This window comes from Bufo gargarizans, chromosome 8 (genome assembly GCF_014858855.1).
Source record: "Bufo gargarizans isolate SCDJY-AF-19 chromosome 8, ASM1485885v1, whole genome shotgun sequence".
Lineage (NCBI taxonomy): Eukaryota > Metazoa > Chordata > Amphibia > Anura > Bufonidae > Bufo > Bufo gargarizans.
In genome coordinates, this window is record NC_058087.1 from 177,169,054 (window position 1) to 177,181,614 (window position 12,561).

At 46.7% G+C, this 12,561-nt stretch overlaps 1 protein-coding gene across 3 annotated transcripts; it reads right to left on the reverse strand.

The window, feature by feature from the left end:
* Positions 1 to 193: 193 nt before the first annotated feature.
* Positions 194 to 11,898, reverse strand: C8H7orf26 (chromosome 8 C7orf26 homolog). Of its 3 annotated transcripts, none has more exons than XM_044303795.1 (7): positions 11,854 to 11,898; positions 11,301 to 11,498; positions 5,551 to 5,772; positions 5,102 to 5,267; positions 4,532 to 5,017; positions 3,440 to 3,479; positions 194 to 2,764 (listed from the first exon to the last, which is right to left on the reverse strand). In XM_044303795.1, exons 2-7 carry the CDS (start codon positions 11,490 to 11,492, stop codon positions 2,446 to 2,448), a joined length of 1,425 nt encoding a protein of 474 aa, XP_044159730.1. In that variant the 5' UTR covers positions 11,493 to 11,498; positions 11,854 to 11,898; the 3' UTR covers positions 194 to 2,445. The 3 variants fall into 3 exon arrangements, with proteins under 3 accessions (XP_044159730.1, XP_044159729.1, XP_044159728.1); XM_044303794.1 differs by having other exon boundaries at positions 11,837 to 11,896; XM_044303793.1 differs by having other exon boundaries at positions 11,758 to 11,891.
* Between the last annotated feature and the right edge of the window lie 663 nt (positions 11,899 to 12,561).

Below are 12,561 nucleotides of genomic sequence, written 5' to 3' on the forward strand. Positions count from 1 at the left end.
CATTAAGTCCCATTAGTTTGGGTAATAAAACACATGATGGAGGTGGTAGTCGTAATGTGGCCACCTTGCACTTGTAGACCTGCACAGATGGATAACGGCCCGATCAGAAAGAGCAGTGGCAGCAGCCAGGGGGGTCCTGTTCTGGGACACCTGATAAGTATCATTTTATTGCTTTACTAAAAAAAAACAAATGAACAGAAACTGTAAGGAAGATCATTTATCCCAGCGACCACTTGCTCTTTCCTAGGTCGGCTCCAACATAACAACCGAAAGCTGGATACAGAGGAAGATAACTCAAAAGTCCGATCCCATACGATGTTAAAAAAAAAAAAAGTGGCTGCACCCAGACCGGGTACCGCTATAAGGGCTCATGCACACTAACATTTTCTTTCTGTGTCTGTTCCGTTCACTTTAATGGGTTGGCAAAGGAAAAAATAAAAAAAGCAGAAATTAGTCCGTGTGCCTTGTTTCTTTATGTCCATTCCGCCCAAAATTTTTTTTTAAAAAATGTCCTACTCTTGTCCATTTTGCAGACAAGAATAGGCATGGTTACAAAGGATCCACAAAAAAAAGAAAAAGCGTACGTCATTCGTATTTTTTGGGGCGGATCCGTGTTTTGCAGATCGCAAAATGCATACGTTCATGTGCATGAGTCCTAAGGCTGGATTCAAACATAGCATTTCATGGCTTTTTTAAGCTCTTTTGCATTTTTAGTGGCATTTTTTTGTGGTAGTTTTTGCCCAAAAAAACAAAAACAAAACAGCTCCAGATATTAGCTGGAAGTCTATGTCACGGAAGATCAACCTGCAGCCCTCCAGCTGTTGTAAAACTACAACTCCCAGCATGCCTGGACAACCTGCAGGCATGTCCAAAGTGCAGCCCTCCAGCTGTTGCAAAACTACAACTCCCAGCATGCCTGGATAGCTTACAGCTATTAGGGCATGCTGGGAGTTGTAGTTTTGCAACAGCTGAAGGGCCGCAGGTTGGGCATCCCTGGTCTATTGGAATTAGGAAATGCAAGACGTGCAAGTTATTTTTTTGGCTGGCGGCTTTTCTGGCATTTTTTGCACACAGTGGGGGGACATTTATTAAAGCTTTTATACCACTGCTGTGGCGTTGTCACAGCTTCCTGCAACTTCTCTGCAGAGCTGAGAAAGGGTTGGGGCCTGGAAAGAGGGGGCACAGCTTCCCACCTCCAGCCAGCATTTGCCTACCAGTAAATTAGGCGCATCTTACTCCGGGGGGAAGGGGGGGGGGGTTTCAACACTGGCGTATGGGAACACCAGTATGTCTTAGGCCTCATGCACACGACCGTGCCGTTTTTTGCAGTCCACAAACCACGGATCCGCAAAAAACTAAAGCCGCCCGTGTGCCTTCCGCAATTTGCGGAACAGGCGGCCCATTGTAGAAATGCCTATTCTTGGCCGCAAAACGGACAAGAATAGGACATGCTTCAATGGGGCTGTCCTTGCAGCCCCATTGAAGTGAATGGGTCTGCACCCGAGCCGCAAAAACTGCAGGTCGGATGCGGAACCGAAAAACAGTTGTGTGCGTGAGGCCTTACCGCTACTTTTTCTTCATGGCATTTTTTCCCCTATAGAGAAGGTGACTTGAAAACAAACTGCGTTAATGAAAAGAAGTAAAAAAGACAAGAAAAAAAAAAAGGACCACCTTTAAATTAAAAAGCTTGTGTGTCCACAGGGAAAAAAACGTGAAGATAAAGCTAGTGGTAAGTCACACTGTGTAGAAAAAAAACGCCAGAATAACCACTAGCCCCAAAAAAAAAAAAATGTCCAGCATTTCCTAATTCCTCTAGGCCAGGGAGGGCCAACCTGTGGCTCTCCAGCTGTTGCAAAACTACAACTCCCAGCATGCCCAGACACCCTACAGCAGGGCATGTTGGGAACAGTAGTTTTACAACAGCTGCAGAGCCACAGGTTGGCCAGCCCTGCCATAGGCCTTCAGCCAACATCTGGAACTTGCGTTTTTACAGCAAAAAACAAAACAACAAAAAAGCCAGAAAAACACCAGCAAAAGCCTGTGTGCGAAAGCAGCCTAACGCCATATTCTGGCAGTGTGTGTAAAGACGTGGCTGATGGAACAAATGCTTCTTTGAGAGGCTGATTAGCAACCTGTGGCTCCACAGCAGTTGTAAAACTACAACTCTCAGCATGCCCTGAAAGGAGAGCTGCCACTACTCTCCTCCTTTTCCCCCTTGTATACAAAAATAAGAATATTGGCCCTGCCATTACAGTCCATACAGTGAGGATGTGAGCTATGCAGCGGAATCATGTCTGTCCCTGGCCTGATGTCACCAGGCAGCCGGGAGGTCCTCTGTGTGTGATGCCATCGTCCTGGAACATCTAAAAAGGTCGCCTCATCCCTGAAGCATCGCCACGCGGGCCTGTGCTCCGTGAGTCCGTCTCCGGAATAGTGCAGAGGCAATCAACGCATTGGTCGAAAAGGAAAGGTCATGCCGGGCATGAATGTCTGCACAGGATGCCCTGGTAGTGCGGGGTGTGTTGGCAGGGCTGCATGGGTGGGGAGTGCTGTGTGAGCGGGCAACGCTGCATGAGCAGGTAGAGTAGTATGAGCAGGAAGGGCAGCATGAGCGGGCAATGCTGTGTGTGCTGGTAATGCTCCATGGGCGGGGAGCGTGGGGTAACCCAGAGGTGGTGTATGAATGTGAGGGTAGTAGGCAGGGGTCAGAGTCGGATGAGAAGGCTGCGGCTGCACTGGACCGGACACCACCAACTGCATTAAGCTGGAAAGGAAAAAAAAAAAAAAAAAGGTTAGATTACCATCATACCGTTCCCTTAAAATACAGAAAATAAATATATATATATATATATATATATATATATATATATATATTTATATATATATATATATATATTTATATATATATAATTATATAATTAGTAGGAACATATACAAATACGAGTGTGAGCCAGCTCCCTCCCTGCAGTACAAGGGTTATGGGTCCATTCTGACAGGCAGAATGAATCTGTAGGCTGATGAAAGTCTGGGAAAGTCGTTATTGGTGGTCACCCACCTTTCCCAGGGACAGATTGTCATTCTTATATTTACAGGGGATTCACGTCTGAGAGTCTGAGCTGAGGTGTGATGAAAAAAATATTTTTTTATTTTTAATTATTTTCCAAGGTGTGTCTTATAGAGCGAAAAATATGCTAATACCATATTCAATAGCCGACCTGATATTTTCATTAGTCGCCCTACAGGAAACTGTCCATTTTAGTCTAAAACAACCCAACCTGTGGCTCTCCAGCTGTTGCAAAACTACAACCCCCAATGTGCCCTGCTGGCCGCAGCCTGAGATGGCATGCTGGAAGTTGTAGTTTGGAGAGCCACACGTTGGGATGCTAGTCTTTATAAAAAATAAATTGCTAGTCAACAAAGGACACCCTGAGGTACTCACTTGTTATGGGGAAGTCTTGCGCAGAGGGTTCTCAGGTCATCTGCAAGGAAAAGTAAAGTTAAGAACTAAGGTCGCATGTATAATCCTGTAGTCCCCTGTGCATACACTGGGTCACATCATATTTCAAGTGTCTTATGACTTCCAGTGAGCAGGAAGGTCATGTGAAGCTCATACACCTGATAGAATTTGGCTGCTTGCCCCTGACCTTCTGTAGTATTAGGCCTCCAGCACACGATTGTGTGCGCCCAGTTGCCGTATTGCAGACCGCAATACACGGGTGCCGTTCCGTGGGCATTCCGCATCACGGATGCGGACCCATTCACTTCAACGGGTCCGCATATCCAGAGATGCGGAACGGAACCCTACGGAGTGCTTCCGTGGGGGTTTCGTCCCGTACTTCGGTTCCACAAAAAGATAGAACATGTCCTATCTTTTTGCGGAACGGCCAGATCGCGGACCCATTAAAGTGATTTGGTTCGCCATCCGCTGCGGCTGCCCGCAATGCGCGGTGTTCGCGCATTGCGGTCTGCATTTTGCGGGCCGCAGCACGACCAAGGGGCACACACGTTCGTGTGCAGGAGGCCTTAGGCAGAGTTTGGTAAAAGAGGACCTGTCCCCTCTCCTGACATGTCTGGTTTAGTAACTAATTGCATTCTCTGTGTAATAACAATTCTGAAGCATCTATGCTTATGACTACCTTGTGCCTTTCCTCTATTATTCCTACTAGAAGTTTATGTATGAATTACCAGCAGTCTGCAATAAAGGTTCATTTGGATGTTACCAGCTGGGAGATGTCTCTGCACGGCCTGGCAGTGAGACAAGTCACCCCTTAGAACAAGGGCAGCTATAAACTGGTACTGACGTGCACTTAAACCCTCCCGGAGCTAAGATTTCCTTTACAGAAGCAGAGACCGCGTGGCTCGGCATTACTATCTGGCAGACCGCTGCAGCTTGGCACAAGAGTCTATCGTTTTGGATGTGAATGCCACCTGGGCAGCTACATGGTGCCACCACTGCAGCGTCAATTCCAACATTCCCTACCATGCAGTTCATGTCTCATTAGGGCTCAGATATAGCTGTTCCAGAACGTACCCCGGGTGCAAAGTAGCGCTCCTGTCGCCATGGAGACTTGTAACGCTTGTGCCAGCCGATCCAACGCCAGTTCCATCTCTTGCTCCGCGTTCAGTGGGTTAAGCTCCTCGCAGAGTTGCCCCAGCTCCTCCACCAGAGGCACAAGCTGCTCAAACAGGATAAGCGCTAAGCGCCCATACAGACTCTTCTCCGTCAGGTGCGTCTGAAGGACCATGAGGCCTTGCAGCACACTCAAATGTAACTTGGAGTAAAGGTTTTGGTCTTCCACAATAGGCCCACCACCCGCCGCCTTTTTTTTGCGTCTGTAGGCCAGAGGGGCTATCACACACCACCGCACTAAACCCATCAAGGGGGAGAATTCCAAGAATCCGAGAGGCAGGTTGGCCGAAATAGGGGTGTTGAGGAACGTGATCAGAATGAGACGAGGGTCCTCGAAAATCCAAGATACAATCATTTCCAGGAGGTCGTGAGGGGGGATGAGCTCCTCTGAAAAGACAATGGGGGGAGCAAGGTCTTAGTCATCGTTTTGGGTGAACTGTACACTTGCCCGCATGGGGTGCGTCCTCTTACCTGTGGACATATCATACAGGGCGGCGACTGCCGTGATGAACTGGCAACAGAAGCGCGGGCTGACGTTAAAGATCTGCTTAAGGGTCTGGATGGAGCCTGGAACTAGACCACAGTAGTCGCCCACCAGAGCCTTGGCCAGGCGTACGCAATACACGGCAGGGGTGCGCTGCGTTGGAAAGAAACAACAGAACAGAATTGTAAGCTAAGGCAACTTTCTCTTCTCGCTGTTCCCATTCACTGCCAGCAAGCAGAGATATGGAAAACTAGGAGCTTTAGATCTGGATGACCGCAAGTTTCTGCAATAGTTTTAAAGGCGTGTAACTTATTATACCCATTGTCACCGGAGAGAATATACTGCCTCTCTACCAAGACTATATGTTAAAGGGGAACTCTAGGCTAATAAGCTTTTCATTTACTCCTCACAAATAAAGCAAGCAGCTGATTTGTACCTGGAGCCACGAGGCAGCACATTCCAGCACGGGCACCCTGCATACTGCCACGGCCATGGAAGTCAGCTTCCCCAGGAGAGCCATACGCTGCTCGTCCGCTTTGTTACCCTGCGGGCTGAACAGCGAGGAGAAGATGACCTGGCGGACCGCATCCTTGGTTTGGTCTTGGAAGTAGTTGCAAAGAATCTCCAGCAGCTGCAATTCTTGCATGGCAGTGAGACGCTGAGAGGAAAAGCAGGGGGTCAAAGTCAATCATCCTATACGTTTTTTAATAGGTAGTCATATGTATGCAGAATTGTAGGGGACACACAGATTACCCCAGGGCTGGAAAATGTTGTTTCTGACATCTAGCTTTATAAAGGAGTTTCTGAACAGCTGATTGGTGGAGGTGCCAGCAATTTAACCTGAATACCGAGGGGGTGTGGCTTAACAGAGGCCCCAGTAAAATCAATGCTGCCTTTGGTGCCCCCCGGTATTTATAAATGTCCCGGTAGTGGCCCCCCAGTATTTATAAATGTCCCGGTAGTGGCCCCCCAGTATTTATAAATGTCCCGGTAGTGGCCCCCCAGTATTTATAAATGTCCCGGTAGTGGCCCCCCAGTATTTATAAATGTCCCGGTAGTGGCCCCCCAGTATTTATAAGGCCCCCCATCAGTGGCCCCCAGTATTTATAAGGCCCCCCCATCAGTGGCCCCCAGTATTTATAAGGCCCCCAGTATTTATAATGCCCCATTAGTGTCATAATGTTCCATTAGTGGCCCCCAGTAAAATTCATGCCCCCATTAGTGCTCCCCTAGTGGCTCTCGGTATTAATAATGCAATATCTCACTGCTCACTGGATGCACAGGACAGGACCTGCGCTCCAGCGTGATGACGCTCCGCAGGTCCTGCTGTTTCCAGTCAATGCTGCGAAACGTCAATCACTCTGGAGCGCCGGTCCTGTCCTATGCATCCAGTGAGCAGCGAGTGTTCCCCCACGGTGCGATCAAATTAATAAGGACCGTTTTTTTAAGGCTACTTTCACACTAGCGTTTTTGCCGGCAGGGTTCAGCAAAAACGCTTCCGTTACTGATTATACAACCATCTGCATCCATTATGAACGGATCCGTCATGAACTCCATTGAAAATCAATGGGGGACGGATCAGTTTTCTATTATGTCAGATTGAGTCAGAGAAAACATATCCGTCCCCATTGACTTGCATTGTGGGTCATGACGGATCAGTTTTGCTCTGCATCCCAGGACTGAAAGAAAACCACAGCATGCGGAGGTTTGCTCTCTGATATGAGAACGCAACCAAACGGAACATAATGCTTTTTGGAGCACTTCCGTTCTGTTCAGTTACTTTTTGTCCCCATTGACAATGAATGGGGACAAACGGAAGTGTTTTTCTCCAGTATTGAGATCCTATGACGGATCTCAATACTGGAAAATAGAAACACTAGTGTGAAGGTAGCCTTACACAAGCAGAAGAAAGAAGGGGCAAAGGCTGTACTAATGAGAGCGTCAGAATGGTAATTAGTAATAGTGCACAGGTGGCAACCCTATGCACTGCCCACACAGAGCTGAGTGCCCCCTCCGGCATGCACGCCACCAATGTGATAAGCCATCACTTGTGAGGGAACGAACAAACTCTTAAAATCCCATTTGAATTGTTTTCTACGGAAGCTTATTATTACCTGTCCACCAAGGGTAAAGCCTTACTAGCGTCTAATATGGGACCAAAGACTGTGCCACACACTGATTGGGTCCGTTTTTAATTAAAGAGTTAATCATTGCACTGTTTTAAAAAAGGTAAGACTGCTGTTCATCTGCCCTAAAAAATAAAATAAAGCAGCCATTCTATTCATTTATAGCTGCTGGTTGGCACAAAATCTGCCAGCATTGGGCAGCTCTGTGCCGATATTCCCTAAAAGGAATTCCAGTGTTTTTTTTTAAAAAAAGCTGCAATACCAGCCCATGAACTAGTGCTACCCCAGTATGGCTGAGGTACGTCCCAGTTTCAAAAGGATCTGCATCCTGAGGACACTGGATACAGATGAATGCAATGGTGAAGTAGCTTCCTGCTTCACCAGTCCCCACCTGGGAGTCTGCCCCCTGCTCAGCAGATGCAATGACGTCACTACTGAAGAAAGCATGTCCTCCATTCATCAGGGGAATGGGGCAAGGTGAGGATTACATTTTTTTTTAATTTTATTAACACTAATGGGGCTTCACTAATGAAAGGGGGTAAAAAGGGGACAGCACTACTGTGTGGGGGCACTAAAGTAGGGTTGCACCTGGGATCGAAGTATTGATACCCAAATCGATACTTTTAGACCCGGATCGATACAGGGTTTTACTATTTACCAATACTAGGCTGCGCTGGGGAGATAGCAGGGAGGAGGATGGAAGGGACTGTGGCCATTGTGCCACCAGCGATACTAATACTGGGGGGCGCACTGCGCAACCAATGAATGTAATTAACACATTAATCTACGTATAGGCAGCGGGTGTCGGAGGCGGTATCACAGACCCGGCCTCAATAACAGGGCACAGCGATCCCGTGAAACACCTGAGGGGTTAATTGCAGCAGTTCAGTGGATAACATGCCCTGTTATTGAGGCCGGGTGCCGGGTCTGTGATACCTTGTTCCAGAAAATGTTGATCGCGCTGCCTTATGAGTGTAGAGTTCAAATCTCAGACCCTTCTTTCCAACGTTCAGGTTAATCCACCTTGTAGCCAAACAATCGGTAACCAGAGGCTGGTGCACTCACGTACAGCAGCACCCTAGAGGGAAGTTATAGCACAAATAGTGAAGTTCCACAACCAACAGGTTTTATTGTACTGACAAAATATCATAAAATTCAAGCCTAAAATCAAATTGCTTTCATCAGAGATCCACCCAACCCGGGTTTCGCCAGTCCAGCTTCTTCAGGGGCGATAGTGTGCACCTTCACAGGTGCAGTATTTATTGAGCCATGGTCTCTTCCAAAGACCGCCCATTAATTCAACCTTTTTTTTTTTGGATGTTCAACAGAACTCAATCAATAAAAATACTGAACATGATTCCTAAAGCCCACAAGGGCCAGCGGTATTAAAACAAAATAAAAAAATACATTAACTCATCTGAGCATATAATTCACATACACTACTATCCCCCTATTCTCCATTCATGAAACAAACACATATCAGCGTTCCGATCACATGACCTCCCAGAGCCTATAACGGCTCGCTATATACAATTCATTCATAATACACAAGGCATCCAAGAACAGCGGCGACAAACCACCCCCCACCCTCAACTTAACCCCTTATACCTTGACAATGCCTCAAAGAAATCCACCCACTACCCTTGCTTCAGGTGTTTGGTGGAATAAAGAGAAATTGCTAGGGGTTGTGTCGCTATTGACCCATTTAGATTACTACGCAAGGGTAGTGGGTGGATTTATTTGAGGCATTGTCAAGGTATAAGGGGTTAAGTTGGGGGGGGGGTGGTTGTCGCCGCTGTTCTTGGATGTCTTGTATATTATGAATGAATTGTAATATAGCGAGCCTGTTATAGGCTCTGGGAGGTCATGTGATCGGAACGCTGATATGTGTTTTTTTCATGAATGGGGATAGTAGTGTATGTGAATTATATGCTCAGATGAGTTAATGTATTTTTCTATTTTGTTTTAATACCGCTGGCCCTTGTGGGCTTTAGGAATCATGTTCAGTATTTTTATTGCTTAAAGGGAACCTGTCACCGGGATTTTGGGTATAGAGCTGAGGACATAGGTTGCTAGATGGCCACTAGCACATCCGCAATACCCAGTCCCCATAGCTCTGTGTGCTTTCATTGTGTAAAAAAAACGATTTGATACATATGCAAATTAACCTGAGATGAGTCCTGTACGTGAGATGAGTCAGGGACAGGACTCATCTCAGGTTAATTTGCATATGTATCAAATCGTTTTTTTTACACAATGAAAGCACACAGAGCTATGGGGACTGGGTATTGCGGATGTGCTAGCGGCCATCTAGCAGCCCATGTCCTCAGCTCTATGCCCAAAATCCCGGTGACAGGTTCCCTTTAAGTTCTGTTGAACATCCCAAAAAAAAAAAAAAAAAAAAGGTTGAATTATTGGGCGGTCTTTGGAAGAGACCATGGCTCAATAAATACTGCACCTGTGAAGGTGCACACTATCGCCCCTGAAGAAGCTGGACTGGCGAAACCCGGGTTGGGTGGATCTCTGATGAAAGCAATTTGATTTTAGGCTTGAATTTTATGATATTTTGTAAGTAAAATAAAACCTGTTGGTTGCGGAACTACCAGGTGGAACTTCACTATTTGTGCCATAACTTCCCTCTAGGGTGCTGTTGTACGTGAGTGCACCAGCCTCTGGTTACCGATTGTTTGGCTACAAGGTGGATTAACCTGAACATTGGAAAGAAGGGTCTGAGATTGGGACTCTACACTCATAAGGCAGCGCGATCAACATTTTCTGGAACTTTGACTGTGAAGCGAACTTTACCCACGACGCTTGGTGGATCTGCAGCACCGCTAAGTAACCACAAAGACTAGAGACTGCTTATTTTTTATATTTAAGGGTCTGTGATACCGCCGCCAACACCCGCTGCCTATACTTAAATTAATGTGTTAATTACATTCATTGGTGGCGCAGTGCGCCCCCCACCCCCCAGTATTAGTATCGCTGTTGGCGCAGTGGCCACAGGCGCACCCCCCTCCCCCCCATTGTTATATTTATTGGTGGGTCCTCTCCCCTCCTCTTCATTGGTGGCAGTGGCAGTTCCGATCAGAGCCGCAGCAGTGTAATAGCGGACCTCCGATCGGTTACCATGGCAGCCAGGATGCTACTGAAGCCTTGGCTGCCATTGTAAGCTCCTTGCTGCTGTGTGTACTATGCACAGGGCAGCAGGGAGAGTGTGAAGTCCTACTCACCCTAATAGATCTTTATTAGGCCGTGTGCTGCCTGTGGGCCAGCCACATGTGGATCGCAACCCCATTCACTTGAATGGGGTCCGCGATCCGTCCGTTCCGCAAAAAGATAGGACAAGTTCATGGAACGGACCACCACAGAAGCACTCCGTAGTGCTTCCGTTCCATACCGCATCCCCGGATTTGCAGAACCATTGAAGTGAACGGGTCCGCATCTGTGATGCGGAATGCACAACGTCGTACGGTCGTGTGCAAGAGGCCTTAGGGTGACTAGGACATAATAAATAATAAATAATAACTATGAAAAAATAATAAACAAAAAAATTCAAAAAGTTTAAATCGTCCCCTTTCCCAATTTTACATATAAAATTTACAAACAATAAAAAATAAACATATTACATATTGCCCCGCCAGAAAGTGTGAACTATTAAAATATTTCCTATGCGGTGAACGCCGCAACAGAAAAAACAATAAAAACACGCGATTTGCAATTTTTTGTCACCTTGTCCCCCCAAAACATAGGATAGGACTGTTCTATTATGGGCCGGATGTTACATAAAATATGGAACGCACAAGTCTTTTTCGGTGCTTTATTTTTTTCACGTGGTATCGAATATAGCAATACTTTTTTAGGGTATAGAAATTTAATCAAAATTTTGGTATCGTGACAACTCTACACTAAAGAGGCTGCTTTGTGGAGCACTAAGGGGGCAGCACTACAAGGACATAACTATGCTGCTGCTATTGTCCCTCCTTGAGCCTTTCACACATTGGGGGGTATGTTGATACATTGTGACCAACAGAACTGACAGAAACAAAGTTGCAGTCACCTTGTTGTGGGATCCTCGATCCTTGGGAACTTGGAAGATAAACTCTTCGAGTAACTCGATGGGCCCCTTCTCCACCATTGGCACGGGGGCACTCTGCAGCTGGCTGCTAAAATAGATATCTAGGTGGTAGAGCACCTCCTTGGCTGCACTGAGGGCATCGCGCCGCAGGAGAGAATGGCGTATGTCACTCATCGCGCCCTGCGGAGGAAAAAAAATAATGAGACTTTCACTTTAATAACTGCTTAGCAACAAGCCCTGAGCTATTGTACTACAAGTCTCAGTGTACACTGTCAGGCAGCCTGATAGGCCTTGTAGTCCACAGCTGCTAATGTGTTACAGGCTGCTCCCTCCCATATAATATGAAACATATGCCACTATTTATCAGTGCAGACATATTATCACTACAGGCTTGCTCCTGGTCCTGACATGGCAACCACCTTGGAGTTAGGTTACCCACCCTCTGCACTCCGGTATATCTTTATATACGTCTTTTCAGTGACCCGCCCTGAAGCCTTAGCTAACCTCCCGCCGCTCACCACGCTCTGCTTTTTACCGTTTCCCTTACAGGAACCAAACGCGGATTGCAACGGGGGCCGCAAAGGCCCAAACCATAGCCTTCTCGGCTACCGTAGCTGAGCTGGGCGTGACTAAAACCAAGCCTCGATTCAGCAGAGCCATCGAACAGCGTGTTTTTTTTTTCCTGATTCAATACAACGATAACTTTATTGAAACGTACACTGCTAAGCAGTGTGTCGTCGAGTGAATATTAGAATCTGAATTAAATTCAAATGACACATTTTACAGCGGATTTCAGAAAATTCACCAATAAAATGAATATAGTCCATGCTGTGCCATCCTTTATCCATTATTGTATGTGTTTCTGGGAAAGCTGGGTGGTTGTGCAGTATGAACACCTTGCTCCCCCCAGGACAGGTCTCTCAGGTTTCCAAGGCAATTTGGTTAGAAATGCCATGCTGTATGCCTCCATAAGATTTTGTTCATAGGTCCCTGTCTATGAATACATCCGTGACAAGATATCTGAGAAGGATCCGTGTTGGATCCGTGGTTTTCAGGGACACAGTCTATAATGTGCCTGAGGGATCCGTAATCATGGACACCAGCTTAATGACGCACGGGCACTGGCCGTATGCACTCCATGATGCGGATGCGTTGACTTAAATGGGTCTGTAATCCGCAACATATGGCCAAAGATAGAATGTGTTCTATCTTTTTGCGGTGCGGAGGCACGGACCCGAAATCC